Raw genomic sequence first — 16,796 nt, forward strand, 5'->3', positions numbered from 1 at the left:
TGGGGAATTCTGGGAGTTGAAGTCCACAAGCCTTAAAGTTCCCAAGTTTAGACACCCCTGACCTAAATAGATTATTTGTATTAGCAGACTGTAGCTCAGGAATTAAAAAGCTAAATAGAATATGTCTTGGAAGAGGTGATACTAATCCAACTCATGCACTGTAGGTCAGCTACTAACAGCTGAGAAATAATGGTTAGCATCTCACGATTCCTTTCCTTTTCCACCACAGGTCTGTCAAGGTATTGTTGCTGAAGATGACCAATTGGATTCTGAAGTGACCCCACTTTCAGGTTCCTGCCCATTTAAGTGGGCAAAAACTATTAAAAAATGGCAACTTTGCCTAGTACGTCTGCTGGGCCACCACCGTCCCTCACGGATCCAGGAGTGGCTGTGTGGGAGTGGCAGGATGAGTTTGGCAGGTGGAGGCCATACCGAAGTAACGTGTGCAGCTACATTGAGCAGTCTTTCCAGGTTCTCATGGTGAAAGGCCGGCGATCACTGGGAAACTGGCCTGCTAATGGCAGTATACCCTTGGGACAGGCTGATTCAACTCTGGCTCCCTACATAATTGACCTACCGAGTCTCACCCAGTTCCGGCAAGATACAGGTAAAAAGCAGCTACATTATCTGCTTATTTAGTTGTTTGTTGCGAAGTTGTGTCCGACCCATCGTGACCCCATGGACAACGTTCCTCCAGGCCTTCCTGTTCTCTGCCATCTTCTGGAATCCATTTAAGCTCATGCCTACAGCTTTGGTGACTCCATCCAGCCACCTCATTCTCTGTTGTCCCATTCTTGTTTTGTCCTCAATCGTTCCCAACTTTAGGCTCTTCTCCAGTGAGTCCGTCCTTCACATTAGGTGGCCAAAGTATTTGAGTTTCATCTTCAGGATCTGGCCTTCTAAAGAGCAGTCAGGGTTGATCTCCTCTAGGACTGACCAGTTTGATCGCCTTGCAGTCCAAGGGACTCACAGGAGACTTCTCCAGCACCATAGTTCAAAGGCCTCAATTATTTGGCGCTCAGCCTTTCTTATGGTCCAACCTTCACAGCCATACATTGCAACTGGGAAAACCATAGCCTTGACTATACACACTTTTGTTGGCAGGGTGATGTCTCTTATATATACCTTAATAGCGTACACATCCATGATGATATAGAGCAGTGTTTCTCAATGGTGACTAAGGAATTCCAGTAACGTTGCTTGGTTGAGAATAATGTTTGTAGAGCATTCTCTTCTAGGCGCAGGCTGAAGTGCTGAGAAAGAGCTGTAAACCTGGATTAACTCTCATTTATTAGGTTGCCAATATTTTCTTGGCCTCAGCTTTTATTATGAAATAAAGGAGAATGGTATCTCCCATAAAACAATTTTAGCTTTATGAAAGGGCAGACTTTGTGTCTGTTTGTTTACATCCCCGACTAAGCCATAATGAGGTGTGTTTGCTTTTGACTTAAGAGTATTGTACGCACTGAGTAAATTATGGCTTGCTAAACAAATCTTGGCTGGTGTGTGGTGTGTGAACCCATTCTTGTTCTCTGATAGCTGTCTTCTGAGTGTATCAATGCTAATATTTTAAATAACATAAAATAGCTGGCAGCCAACAGCTACTTTCAGGATATCCAAGACAAATGCCAATTATAATTAATCATAAAAGATTCTGCATTTCTTTTAAAATGCGGGCATTCTATTTTTGCGGGCTCCTCCCTCCCTCCCTCCTCCTGCAAAATAGAACAGTTATTTTTATGTGGCCAATTAACCTCTGCAGCACATCGGATGGATTTTTATAAAAATAAAATAAAACAACTGTCTGCAAATCATCTGAAATACGCCCTGTGAAAAAAAGACAACTCTGGATTCTGCTTCCAGGCATTCTGGTCTCTTCAGAGGAAGCGAGAGAAAAATGAGAGGAAACCACCTTTCCTGAGACAAGCAGCAGCTTATCTAGAAATGGGCTCCTAAGCATTTAGAGTCTCAGTTGAGAGCAATGAAGATAATGGCTAAAAGAAGGAAGTGGGGGATGCTGATGGCGTCTGCCTCTGTTCCCCTGTCTATTGACTGCACCAGTCGATGTCATTCCCATCCCCCATAGGAGGAGCTTACCGTATTTTTCGGAGTATAAGACGCACCTTTTTCCCTCAAAAAAGAGCCTGAAAATCAATGCCTCTTACACATTGAATGCAGCATTTTTGGCCTCCCGAAACCCTGCCTCCTTCACCAAAATGGCCATGCAGAGACTGTAGAAGGCTTTCAGAGAGCTCCTGGGGGCTGGGGAGGGCAGAAATGAGTGAAAAATACCCCCCCCCCCAGTCCCCCAGGAGCACTCTATAAGCCTCCTACAGTCTCTGCATGACCATTGCATGCACTTTTTTTTACAAAAAACAGGCCCGTTTTCATGAAAAACAGGCCATTTTTTGCTCCTTTGTGGGGGCACCCCCCAGGAGCACTCTCCAAGCCTCCTAAATGCTATTCATGCCCTTTTTTGGGGGGGTGGGGAGGCCCGTTTTCGCATTTTTGGGAGGTCTGCAGAGTGCAAAAACTTTTTTTTAAAATTTGCCTCTTCAAAACCTTTGTGTGTCTTATACTCCGAAAAATATGGTATATAGAAGTAACCCTCGACTTACGACCATTTGTTTAGTGACCATTAGAAGTTGCAACAACATTGGAAAAAAAGTGACTTATGATTGTTTTTCATACTTACAACCTTTGCAGTGGACACATGATCAAAATCCTTGTCAACTGGCCTGTATTTATGATGATTCTTGGCAACTGGCATGTACTTACGATGTCCCCGAGTCACTTTTTGAAGCCGCCTGACAAGCAAGGTCAATGGGGGGAAACCCGATTCACTTAACAACCCTGTTACTATCTTAACAACTGCAGTGATTCGCTTCACAATTGTGCCAAGAAAGATCGTAAAATGAAGCAAAACTCACTTAACAATGGCAATTTTGGGCTCAACAGTGGTTGTAAGTTGAGGACTATCCATGTAAGAAAAGTGGCTACGTTCTTTATGCTGAATAATTAGTTTAGTTTTAGTTTAGTTTTATTGCAAATTTATATGCCGCCCTTTTCCCTGAGGGGACTCAGGGCGGCTTACAACAATAAAGGGAAGGGAGTGCAAGACAAGACTTAAAAAGAAAGAATCGTGATTAAAAGGAAATTGGTCATAAAAACACAACATTCACTCAACATTCGGGCGGGGTGAGAGTAATCCTATCCCCAGGCCTGACGGGATAGCCAGTTCTTGAGGGCTGTGCGGAAGGCCTGGACTGTGGTGAGGGTACGGATCTCCATGGGGAGGTTGTTCCATAATGTCGGAGCTGCAACTGAGAAGGCTCTCCGCGTAGTCGCCAGTCGGCACTGACTGGCGGATGGAATTCGGAGGAGGCCTACTCTGTGCGATCTGATAGGACGCAGGGAGGTAATTGGCAGGAGGCGGTCTCTCAAATAGTCAGATCCACTACCATGGAGCGCTTTATAGGTGGTAAGTAAGACCTTGAAGTGCACCCGACGATCAACAGGTAGCCAGCGCAGCTCACGGAGGATTGGTGTTATATGGGCGAACCGTGGTGCGCCCATAATCACTCGCGCGGCCGCGTTCTGGACTAGCTGAAGTCGCCGGATGCTCTTCAAGGGCAGCCCCATGTAGAGCACATTGCAGTATTCCAGCCTAGAGATCACAAGGGCTCGAGTGACTGTTGTGAGAGCCTCCCGGTTCAGGTAGGGCCGCAACTGGCGCACCAGGCGAACCTGGGCAAATGCCCCCCTGGTCACAGCCGACAAATGGTGGTCAAAACTCAGCTGTGGGTCCAGGAGGACTCCCAAGTTGCGGACCCTATCTGAGGGGAATAAATTTTGCCCCCCCAGCCTGATTGATGGAACGTCAGCCAAATTTTTGGGAGGAAAACACAACAGCCATTCGGTCTTTTCCGGGTTGAGTACCAGTTTGTTAGCTCTCATCCAGTCTTTAACAGCCTCAAGGCCCCGGTTCATCACATCCACCGCTTCATTGAGTTGGCACGGGGCGGACAGATACAACTGCGTATCGTCCGCATATTGATGGTACTTAATCCCGTGCCTCCGAATGATCTCGCCCAGCGGTTTCATGTATATGTTAAATAGCAGGGGGGACAGAACCGAACCCTGCGGCACCCCATAGGTTAGGGGCCTCGGGGACGATCTCTCCCTCCCCACCAACACCGACTGCGACCTGTCCGAGAGGTAGGAGGAGAACCACTGTAAAACAGTGCCGCCCACCCCCACCTCCCGCAGTCGTCGCAGAAGGATACCATGGTCGATGGTATCGAAAGCCGCTGAGAGGTCAAGGAGAACCAGGATGGACGCATAGCCTCCATCTCTGGCTCTCCAGAGATCATCGGTCAATGCGACCAAAGCGGTTTCAGTGCTGTAACCGGGCCTGAAGCCAGACTGGAAGGGGTCAAGGTAGTTAGCTTCCTCCAAGGTACGCTGAAGCTGTAAGGCCACCACCTTCTCAACAACCTTCCCCAGAAAGGGGAGGTTGGAGACTGGACGATAGTTGTTAAGAACTGCTGGATCCAAGGACGGTTTCTTCAGGAGGGGCCTCACCACCGCCGCCTTAAGTGCGGTGGGGAGGTGTCCCTCCCGAAGAGAGGCGGTGACAACCGCCTGGATCCAGCCTCGTGTCACCTCTCTGCTGTTGGCAGTCAGCCAAGAGGGACACGGGTCCAGTATGCAGGTGGAGGATGTACGGCAATTATTTGTGACCGGTTTTGGTGCCTCTTTTTGGTGCCTTTCAATCAGTCTTGACTTCTGGCAATTCCTAGGCACGTCCCTGCAGTTTTCTTGGCAAGATCTCAGGTGTGACTTGCCACTGCTTGCTTTTTAAGGCTGGAAGAGGTTGTCTGGCCCAAGCTGTCTTCATTGCTTACATTGGGACTAGAATTTACGGTCTCCCAGTTTATATCCTGATGCCTTTAACCATGTCACCAAACTGGTTTAATTTATGACAATATTTAATGCTTAAAAATGAATATATGCTGCACAGTTGAGACAGTTTCTGTCCTCAGTCTCCAGCTATAAATAATATGATACAAAGGAAAAAGGAAGGAGGGAAAAGTAAAGTGAGCATTGTTATATTGTGTGTTTTTAAATAACACGTAGATAAGCAGTTAGCTTTTTATGCAAAACAAAGTAAAACCCTTTGATTTTTGTATTACCTTATCAATTCAAATACAATACAATTCAAATACAATGGAAGTTGGCCAATTTTAAACTGGCCTTTAACTTTTGAACCCGATTCTCAAAAAAAAGGGGGGGATCCTCCTACTTAGTGGCGCTGCCATGAATGCAAATGCTCCTTGGGAGAACTTCTGGCATTTCTTCTGAAAAAATAATCAGGTAGCTGGTGATTCAAAAGATTTTTCTATGTCTGGTCTACTGGACTGCTGCAAAAATGTTCAAATAATGTATCTGGCATTCTTGGTTTTTTTTCCCTCCTAGTTTAATGTGAATGAGAAATATCACAGCAAATTACCGTATTTTTTGGAGTATAAGATGCACCTCCCCCCCCCGCAAAAAAAAGAGGGTGAAAATCTTATACAGTGAATACAGCATTTTTGGCCTCCTGAAACCCCGCCTCCTTCACAAAAATGGACTTGCAGAGGATTTGGGAGGCCTGCAAAGTGCTCCTGGGGGGCGGGGAGGGCAAAAATGAGCAAAAACAGACCGTTTTTAATCATTTAACCCCCCCAGCCCCCAGGAGCACTCTCCAAGCCTTTCCAAGCCCATGCATGCCCTGTTTTTTGCAAAAAACGGGCCCGTTTTCATGAAAAATGGGTCATTTTTTGCTCGTTTTTGGCTCCCCCAGCCCCCAGGAGCACTTTGCAAGTCTTTCAAACACTCTGGGTGCCCCATTTTTCACAAAAAATGAGGCGTGCAGAGGGAAAAAACCTTTTTTAAAAATTTACCTCTTCAAAATCTTGGTGCGTCTTATAGTCCGAAAAATATGGTAATACTCAGTTTCCTGGGCTATACAAAATCCTTCCTTTAGGGCTTTTAATTTTGATGTCTAATTTTATTTTCTGATTTGTCATGATTTTTCCCTCTTAGGGACCATGAGAGCTGTACACAGACATGTCTTCCAGCTTGATTCGGCACCTGGACAGGGAGTGGTTTGGGAGTGGCAGAACGATGAAGGAAGCTGGTTTCCATACGAGATGAATATTTGTGTATATTTGGAGCAAGCGTTCTCGCTCAGTAGCCCTCAGGTGGATCTTGGGCCCTTTGGTTACAATTATGGGATTGATTTTGTATCACAGACCCAGACCAATAAAACCACTGGGTACCAGCGAAGAATCCGTCGGAATGTGGACTCTCCGTACCCATTAGCCGCAGCCACAGGGCCTACTCACAGCGGGCCCACCTGTTCATGCCAACAGTGCTTGTCGAATAGTGGAACTGGCCCCATAACCTCACGGTATCGGCACTCGATGGTGAATCTTCCTGGACATTCATCAGGAACAAGTCCCAAATTCCTTACTGGGATACAGGGGGCCAATAGAAACTCAGGACTCAGTGCTTCTCTGGTGGGCTTTGTGCCTTACAATAAACCAGCCCTCTCTGGAGCAAGATCAATGCCAAGACTGAACATGCAGAGTGCAGGGTCAGCATCACAATCTGCAGCCATTGGTGCGTCCAGCTCAGCGCACCCAGCACCCAAAGGAACCAGGTATGCTTTCCTAAGGGTCTTCCAGCTTTGTTGGATGTCGATGTCCCATCCATGAGTAGGGTTATTTATAGACTTACCTGCAGTATTTTTATCTTGCTTCTCAGACAGTTATTGACTCGCAGAAAGGCTCGTGTCGATAATAAAACAGAAGAGTCATCGTGCCATCAGGAATCGGATACCTTGCGCTCAGCTGTGGCTTTTTTTTATCATTGTTTGACAGTGTCCTCTCTTTAAATAGCCCTTGGTAGCTCTTGATCCTTTGGCTAGTAGAAAAAGCCAGTGGTCCGAAACTGCTGGGTTGTTGGTTTTTTTGCTGATGGATTGGAAACATTTCCTCTTTTTTTAAATATCATGCCAGAGAATGCAGTTCCCCAGTGACTCTCTATCCTGGTGGTAGAAGCAAAATGGCAAATTTCTTTTACTTTCCAAGCGCAGGGAAACTGCCACTGATGGGAATGAGGGTCCCAATGTTTCAGATTCATTATTTCGTGAGTTCTATGATGTTTACAAGTGCATTAATAGAGAGATGGAGGCTTTATGAATGATGTGGACGTGAGAGAGTATTCTCTTCAGTGCGGGCTGAATGTTATGGTCATTGTTGGCCCTGCAGTAATTGTTGATGCCCTGAGTGTAAGTTAATACTGGACTTGACCAAAATAAAATAATATTTACCTGGCAGAAGGTGTAAATTAATTTATGGAATTTGTTGCCAGAGTCTTTGGTATTAATGATCCACTCAGGTGACTTTTTGAAATGGAATAAATTCATGTCATCTAGCACTGAAATTGCCATGTGAGGCCCTGGTTTATATATTCTAAGGCAATGTTTCTCAACCTTGGCAAATTTAAGACACGTAGACTTCAACTCCCAGAATTCCCCAGCCAGCATTGGAGTTCAAGTCCAGGTGTCTTTCTTCATTTTGAACTTCTCAGTGACATCTCGCCCTCCAAATTTAGAGGTGGTTTTGAAATAGGTAAACCTTAAGGCCTTGGAAAGCTATTGGCAGAATAAAGTGGATAGAGAATCTGAACTAATATTTCCTTCACTTTTGCCTCGATAACACATCTCTGTTAATGCAGTTACACATACAGCTATGAATGTCTGTTGAGATTCTCCCAGGTCATGGTTGTCCCAAAGATGCTTTTTTCAAAAGGTAACTGGACTTTTTTAAAAAGACACTTCACTTCTCATCCAAGAAGCTTCTTCAGTTCTGACTGAATAGTAGAGAATTGATCATAAATCCTTCCCTTCTTCACCGAAGAAGCTTCTTGGATGAGAAGCGAAATGTCTTCAAGTGGAAAAGCAAGAAAGTCTAGTTGCCTTTGAAAAAGCACCTTTGGTACAGATGTGAATATTTTATACTCAGGTGATTTAACTTGTAGTTTTGAATTGGATTGGGCAGTTGGGCATCCACTGTGCATTGGGATTCAGAATTTACTAACTATGAGATTTTTTTTTTATATGTGACCTTCACTTTCAGGTTCTAAACAGAGACCTGTTTTTTTTTAAAGCAATGCTGACATTTCAGAACAAAGTATAAGCTTAAGCCGAGGAAAGGGCTATTTCAACACCAGGAGACAACATTAGATAGCTTTTGTTTCTATCTCCACATAACAGCACTCCATCGGAAGCCTGTAATTACTTCTGTCTGGGCAAATCTAACCTACACAATTAGTAGAAATCCGAGAAGGAAAACAGCAGTAGCTCCAATGCTTGTGTTAGGTTAGTTTCCTTGCCTACCTTTTCTTCTGGGTTTCAAATAAGAACATTTCTCTTGTATTTTCAGCTGGCCAAAACAGATCCCTTTTGTGTTACTCTCTGCTTCCTGTCTATATATCTTCTGCTGTGTACTTACACGAAAGTATTAAGAGATATATGTGTGGAAAATGAAATAAATGATTCAGAGTAAATCATAGTGCTTATTCTAGAACAGGGGTGTCAAACTGGCAACCCATGGGCCAGATGTGTCACATATGCAAAATTTCTTAGATTAACAGAGTTGGAAGGGACCTTGTAGGTCATCTAGTCCAACCCCTCACCCAAGCAGGAGACCCTATACCATTTCTGACAGATGGCAGTCCAATGTCTTCTTGAAAGCCTCCAGCGATGAAGCTGGCACAACTTCCGAAGGCAACGTCTGTTCCATTGGTTGATTGTTCTCACTGTCAGAAAGTTCCTCCTTGTTTCTAGATTGAATGTCTCCTTGGTCACTTTCCATCCATTATTCCTTGTCTGGCCTTCAGGTGCTTTGGAAAATAGCTTGACCCCCTCCTCTCTGTGGAGGCCCTTCAAATATTGGAAGACTGCTATCATGTCTCTCCTGGTCCTTCTCTTCACTAGACTAGCCATGCCCAGTTCCTGTAACCGTTCTTCATATGTTTTAGTCTCCAGTCCCCTAATCCTGGTTGCTCTTCTCTGCACTTTTTCTAGAGTCTCAACATCTTTTTTATAGTGTGGTGACCAAAACTGGATGCAGTATTCTAGGTGTGGTCTTACTAAGGCTTTATAGAGTGGTATTAATACTTCCCTTGATCTTGATTGTATCCCTCTGTTAGTGCAATTTAAGATTGCATTGGCAGTCACGTGCAGGCCATGCCCACACCAGCTCCATAAATGGGAAAAACATTGCAAAATGTCATATGACAGAAACGTGACGCAGGTTTGACACCCATATTCTAGAAGATTTGATTTTGTGTAGCTTATGACAAGATATTAAAAAAGAGACTTTTAGCAATAGCAGCAATAGCAATAGCAGTTAGACTTATATACCGCTTCATAGGGCTTTCAGCCCTCTCTAAGCAGTTTACAGAGTCAGCATATTGCCCCCAACAACAATCCGGGTCCTCATTTTACCCACCTCGGAAGGATGGAAGGCTGAGTCAGCCCTGAGCCAGTGAGATTTGAACAGCCGAACTGCTGAACTGCAGTCAGCTGAAGTAGCCTGCAGTGCTGCATTTAACCACTGCGCCACCTCGGCTCTAACAAAAATGGTTCTCCAAACACCAAATAATTCTCAAAAGAAGAGACAGTTCCCATGCAAACTAGATGAAGTGCTGACACTCAAGTGGAAAAATACCAAGGGATGTGTAAAAAGTACCAAATTAGTGAAGCCTTTCCAAAATGATTTTAAAAAAATGGATTGCAACTGTAATTCAGAGCCGTCATTTATAAATAGGTGCTGGTGCATGATGGATTTCCTGCCTCACTTCTCCTAGAATTCAAATTTAGCCAGTTGGTTGACCTCTGAATTATATAGAGGTACATATAGGTATGATTCAAAAAGTGATTAGAGTTGTAAGCCTACTTTTGTGCCTATACAGTACTAAGAATAGTATGCAACATTGAAGGGGTTATAAATGCCCTCTTAATGTCTGTCTCTAATAATAGTACTTACAAGACTTTGAACCTTTGCTCCTACCATAGTTGCACTTGTGTGAATAGGACAATGATGGCGAACCTTTTTTGGCTTGCATGCCAAAAGCAGGGGGAGCACAGGGGGGGGTCGTGCGTGGGCATGCCACACCCATAATGCTATGCCCATGACCCCAGCATGCATGCGTGCGCGGCCAGCGCTCCCCCCATTTTTGGCATGCTTTTTTCGCCCTCCCCAGGCTCCAGAGGCTTTATAGGAGCCTGGGGAGGGCGAAAATAGCCTCCCCTGCCCCCCCCCCTCCGGAGGCCCTCTTCCGGAGCTTCCCTGAAGCCTCCAGAGCAAGAAAAACAGGTCCTACGGGTAAACCGGAAGTTCAGGAACAGACTTCCGGTTTGCTCATAAGACAGGCTTTAGCCCTCCAGAGCCTTCAGGAGGCTTCCCTGAAGGCTACAAAGGGCAAAAAACGTCCCTACGAACAAACCGGAAGTGACTTCTGGTTTGTCCGTAGGGCTGTTTTTCGTCCTCCAGAGCCTTCAGGGGCCTTCAGGCTAAAACTGGTCCTATGGGCAAACCAGATGTACGTTCCTGAACTTCTGGTTTGCCCATTGGGCTGGTTTTTCACGCTCTGGATGCTTCAAGGAAGCCTCTGGAGGGTGAAAAATGGCCTCAAAAGGAGGCCCAAGTCAGTTGGCCAGCGCGCGTACATGCGCTGGCCAGCTGACAGGGCAACACCTCATGTGCCCTGACAAACGGCTCCGCGTGCCACCTGTGGCATGCGTTCCATAGGTTCGCCATCACGGGAATAGGGACTAGAAAACCTTTATGAAGAGTATTGTTTGCTGGATTACAATTACAGAATGTACTTTATGTTGTAATGATGTATGAAACCAGGAAATGCAGGTAGTCCTCAACTTAGGTCCACAATTAAGCCCAAACTTTCTGTTGCTAAGTGAGACAGTTGTTAAGTGAATCTTGCACCATTTAAAACCTTTTTTTGCCCCAGTGGCTAAGTAAATCATTACAGTTAAGTTAGCAAAGTAGTTGTTAAGTGACTCTGGCTTCCCCCATGATTTTGCTTATCAGAAGGTCCCAAAAGGTAAGATCGCGTGACCTGGGGACACTGAAACCATCTGACATATTTTGTAATTAGATGGTTCAAGACAAATCACTTTTCAAAAGTGAATCAACTTTGCCTAAAGCCAGTTTATTCTTCTGGGAGAATGTACTACTCAGCTACCCATCTGTCAGCTCTACTCCAGAGGAACCTGGCATATATATATATTAGTCACAATATCTGATGGGCCTGCAATTGTTAAGATCCTTTTTATTCCTGTTTTTATATATAGGAACTACAGTTGTCCTCTTCCATCCAGATAGGATATTGCAGGTTTTATTTATATATGTAAATAAACTTACCCAGAAGAGAGTCCACCAGTAAGCCTATTTTTTAATGGCTTGGCTGATGGAAAGTCTTCACCAGGCCTTTTATAATAGATTCAATTCTGTTTTCTAATATTGGTGGCCAGAAGGGTGTAGGTGCAGTAGGTAGTAAATCTCTACTTAGTAACTGTTTCTCAACAGATTCTGAGACCCAATATGTAATGATAATAGTTTTTCCAATCTCGGCAGAGATTGGTATATCATATGCAAATCTTTGATCTTTCTGAATTACATATAGGTACATATAGATATAATTCAAAAACTGATTAGGGGTTGTAAGCCTACTTTAGTACTATATGTACTAAGAATAGTATAAACCGTGGTGGCACACTGGTTAAAAAGCAGTATTGCAGGCTAATTCTTCTGACTGCTGGCTGCCAGCAGTTTGACTCTCACCAGCTCAAGGTTGATTCAGCCTTCCATCCTTCTGAGGTCAGTAAAATGAGAACCCAGATAGTTGGGGGCAATATGCTGACTCTGTAAACCACTTAGAGAGGGCTGTAAAGCACTGTAAAGCGGTATATAAGTCTAAGTGCTATTGCTTTCAGAACTCCAGTTAGAGTGCCAAAATGTAGCCATGACTTCTTGCTGATAGTTGACCCAGAACTAAATTTAGTTCTGACTAAATTGAAGAAGCATTAACTTTTTATCTTCGATTTAATGAGCTATATTCTCATTATATTTATATTCTTACGTTATATTCTCATCATATACATATTCTTAGATTATATTCTTCCTAGAGCCAGCATTTTAGCTTGAAAATGTACAGCGGAACACCTTTGAGCAAATCTCATAGTTGTCTTCCATTTCCTTTTTATTGAACAATATTGTCAAACTAGGGAGCTCTCTCTATACTGAAACTTTGAGAGCAGGATTTAATTATTTGGTGGCTGATCAACATGGGGCACAGATTTGTGAATGCACTAAAAATTTACTGCCACTCAGCTGTAGGTGACTGGATTGTTAAGACCCAACTGATAACACAAATAGGATCAGAGTGACAAAATCTGATCCTAAAAGATGCCCCAGTTCCTGGCTCCTGTGGGTGGAGTTGATTTGCAATAATGAATGACAAGTTGTAAGTGGAGCATTCCCTTAGGGCAGGGGTGTCAAACTGGATTTCTTCGGGGGGCCAGATCAGCATTGTAGTTCCCCGTGGGGGTACCGCGCACAGCCCTCTTTCGGCTTGGACGGCCGCCTGCAGCACTTCGCCCGCCAAAATGGGGTGCGGGGAGGGCATGTGCACCCCCGGACCTCCTTTTGGTTGGCAAAGTGCAGTAGGAGGCCATCCATGCCAAAGGTGGGCCGTATGTGTGTGTGGGGGGGGGGTGTTCCCCACACCCCATTTTGGCTGCCAGAGCAGAGGTGGTATTCAGCAGGTTCTGACCAGTTCTGGAGAACCGGTAGCAGAAATATTTGAGTAGTTCAGCGATACCACCAGTAAATAACCACCTCTGACTGGCCCCGCCCCCATTTATTCCCTGCCTCCCGAGTCCCAGCTGATCAGGAGGAAATGAGGATTTTGCAGTAAGCGTTCCCTGGAGTGGGGAGGAAATGAAGATTTTAGTATTGTTCCCCTGCCAACCCGCCAAGCCACGCCCGCAGAATCTGTAGTAAAAAAAATTGAATCCCACCCGTGTGCCAGAGGCACTGGGGCCCAGCCCTTTACTATTTCCAAGCCAGCCCCATGGGCAGATCCGGCTCACGGGCCTTGAGTTTGACACCCCTGCCTTAGGAGATGGGGTCAAGAGATTCAGCTGCAGCAGGGACTGGCTGCAGCATAGGTTTAACTGAAGGATATCCAACCTTGGCAACTTTTAAGACTTCTGGACTTCAACTCCCAGAATTCCCCAGCCAACCATGCACTCTTAAAGTTGCCAAGATTTAATTGTTTCAAACTAGCTTAAAATCAACTGTTACTCTAGGGGAGAGAGTTGCAAACCTCTGAGAGAGCAGCAAACCACTGAGTTAAATCTTCATCTTCCCCCCCCAAAAAAAGTCACATGAAACCTGTATTTTTCCTTTAATTAAAACTTAATGTATTCCTTGCCTGTGTTTATCCTGTTTTGACCTTGAAGGAGTTCTCTATTTTACAGATAGGGAATGGTTGTGATTAAGAGTTTTAGAGATTGTGTCTTCCTCCCTCGCTTTGGCTCCTCTCCCAGAATTTAGCAAGGACTGGATACCGCTCTTGTCAAAAGCAGATACTGCTGGAATGTACAGTAAAACCTCCTTAAAAAGCTCTTAAGTTTGCAAACTATTGAGGGGGGGGGGAAATCTATCTTGAAAGTGTTGAAAGAAATGTCCTTTTGGGTTCAGCTCCAAGTGGGGAAGAAGACACTGGAGATATGGAGGCTGCTTGGAAAGATGGTTTATTGTTGGACAGGGCCACATGGCTTGAGCCCTGTACAGAAAAGGTGATCACATGTTTCAATGTAGGTGAAGAAGAAGAGAAGGGCTGAGGAAGGGGCTTGCTAGGCTTTTATACCCTGTTCAGTCCCACCTCTATTTCCTGTTCCTGTGTAAGAAATGTATTCTGACTGGTTGTCAGACTCCCATGGTGCCATGCAGGGGGCTACTCTCTAGGCTGTGATGAGTTCTCAGTTGCCTTGTGGTCAGTTGAGTAATATCCCTTCCCCCTACAGCTGCAGTGAGGAGAAGTCTTTATTATGTAAAGTGGGCTAGCCTGGCCATCTTAATGGCCCATTAGCTGGGGGTGGGCAGAAAGCTATAGGCAACTATTCTGTCTTTTAAAACATGTTTCTTTTCACATCCAGAGAAATATTCTGCCTTTTCAATATTTCCTTGGATATTTCATTTTTCTGGGAGAGGGCTGGATGATAACTTCCCACAAAAGTTAACACTATTTTTTTTTTTAGATCTACACTTGCTAAGAAACCAAGGGACTTCTGTAAGCTTTTGTGTGATTTATGTGCAGCTTTGAGTCAGTGTTGACTCCTGGCAACTCCCTGGACAAGTCCCTGCAGAGTCGAATCTCTTGCAGCTTTATGCTTTTGAAAAGCAGATTCTGTCCCTCAAGTTAGATGATCCAATGAAATCTCAAGTTGAAAGATAGCTGGCTGGGTTTCATTTCATTTCAGGAGGTTCAAGCAGACACTGAAATACTTTTTAAAAAGGGGGGGGGGGCAGCTGACTTGCCCATCCAAGTAATAGGTGGAGACAGACAAAACTGGGGAAGTCGAATAGTGATTAGCCAATCAGGAGAGTGGGTTTCCCCTCCCAAGTGGGCTTATATAGAAAGGGAGCCACCATTGTTTTTACCTGTGCTTTCGCTTTCTTTTTCCCCCTCTCTGTTCTTCCCTCTCCCCTCCCGAGTTTCAGAGAAGATGGCTGAATGGCGGTAAGAATTAAAAGCAGCAATGATGGATGGATGGATGGATGGATGGATGGATGGATGAATGGATGGATGGATGGATGAATGGATGAATGAATGAATGAAGATAGCAAGCTGGGGTCAGTGTAATAGCTGAGGTTTTATGGACTGGGAACTGTTCTAATGTCCATATTGGTAAGAGAGAATCCTGGGTCCAGGATGGAGAAGGATCAACCTTCTCAAAAAGCCTTGCTTTTTCATTGCTTTCTCCCTTTTTTCCTTTCCTTTTCTCAGATCTCTGGCCTCCCTTTTCATAATAAAGGTTTAAAAGTCTTTATCAGAGGTTCTCATTTTGCCCAAAGGCTCTTAGCCTCTTCCGCATAGTCAGACTATGAAAGGGAGAGAGAGGGAAATCGGTGTCAGAAAGGTTTTCTTGGAAGTAAAGTAGCTGGTGTGAGCTACTTGGTCTTTTTTCTCCAGGAGTTGCAGGGAGGACTCAGGAGGATCATGAGAGAGAAGAATTTGGAGACCATTCATAGCAATCAGTGGGGCCCAATCATCCATGTTCTGTTTGTGAGCTACTCTATTGTCTGTCTGTCTCTCTCTCTCTCTCTCATACACACACACACACACACACACACACACACACACACACCAAACTCCAGTGTCTTATTCAGGATAATTTAGACGAAGAAACTTCTCTAGAAAGATATAGGATCTCCTGCTTGGGTGGAAAGTTTGACTTAGGATGTCCAGGCTCCCTTCCAACGATCTCTTATTCTGTTATCTAAATTATGCTTGTTTCAGAATTCAGCCATCTTCATGGGACAAAATGTGTGCTGCCTCAATAAAGAACTTTTTTTTTAACCACTGGAAATAAAATTCTCATTGTCCAAGTTTTGTCCTGATTCTCTCTGCCTGCCCTAATGATCTTTTCCAAAACTTTCTTTTCTTTTCTCTCCTCAGCTTACCAAAGTTACCAGTTTGCATGCCCAGACCCAGCAAAGTGAATGAAGCTCTGGCAGGTAATGGCCTCCACCTCCCCCACCCCCACCCCAATTCCACACAACCCTACAGTGTTTTACTTTGGGAAAGTAATAGCCTCAGTTCAAAGTCTTGACTTTTTGGTAATTTACCAGTTGCTCAAATTACCAACTGGTAAGTGCTGGAATAAGGATGCTGGAATAAGGATGCTGGAATAAAGATGCTGACTATATTTTTTAAGCAATGATTCAACTGAGGTGAAGTCATCACAAAATGTCTTCATCTCGGGTGAATCTGTTTCTTTAAGGGATTCTGCGTTTCCAACAGCTGCCTTGATGAAATAACCCCATCCTCTGACCTTTGGATTTGCCAGGTTGCAATACAGAGGAATTGGACCATCCTCTTAAATACATTTATTTGCTCTTGATAGTCAGCGGCCCTTTTCTTTACCTCTTCTGGGAGATATCTTGGAAGTGATATTGCAGGGCTCTAGTCAGCTACTATATTTTTGTTAACCTACCCTTTTTTGAATTTTAAATTTTATCCTAATTTTTAACTTGTGCTAATCCAGTGTTTCTCAACCTTGGCAACTTGAAGATGTCCGGACTTCAACTCCTAGAATTCCCCAGCCAGCGAATGCTGGCTGGGGAATTCTGGGAGTTGAAGTCCGGACATCTTCAAGTTGCCAAGGTTGAGAAACACTGTGTTAATCTGTTTTTAATTCTGCTTATAATGTATGCTTTTATCTGTCTATTTATACTGTTTTACTATAATGTGAACTGCCCAGAATCTTTTTGGTAATATGGGTAATGTAGAAATGTAATAAACAACTAACTGGTTCCTGCAAATATATAAATCGCGCATCCGGTTGATTATTCTAAAACGGCAAATTAGTCTTTTCTCACCACAGTTTTGCTTTAGGAAGGATCTTTCCCAGTCCTTTAACTTGAAAATCTGGG

At 44.3% G+C, this 16,796-nt stretch overlaps 1 protein-coding gene across 2 annotated transcripts in view; it reads left to right on the forward strand.

Annotated features, from left to right (window-relative positions):
• DTX2 (deltex E3 ubiquitin ligase 2) overlaps positions 1-16,796 on the forward strand; it is a 41,643-nt gene that overhangs the window by 5,334 nt on the left and 19,513 nt on the right. For both annotated transcript variants that reach the window (XM_032216196.1, XM_032216197.1), the window contains exons 2-4: positions 230-607; positions 6,088-6,706; positions 15,820-15,878. In XM_032216196.1, coding sequence (XP_032072087.1) covers positions 328-607; positions 6,088-6,706; positions 15,820-15,878 — 958 coding nt within the window. In that variant the 5' untranslated portion in view covers positions 230-327. The remainder of the gene's footprint in view (positions 1-229; positions 608-6,087; positions 6,707-15,819; positions 15,879-16,796) is intronic.

The sequence above is a fragment of the Thamnophis elegans genome, chromosome 4 (genome assembly GCF_009769535.1).
Source record: "Thamnophis elegans isolate rThaEle1 chromosome 4, rThaEle1.pri, whole genome shotgun sequence".
Taxonomy (NCBI): Eukaryota; Metazoa; Chordata; class Lepidosauria; order Squamata; family Colubridae; genus Thamnophis; species Thamnophis elegans.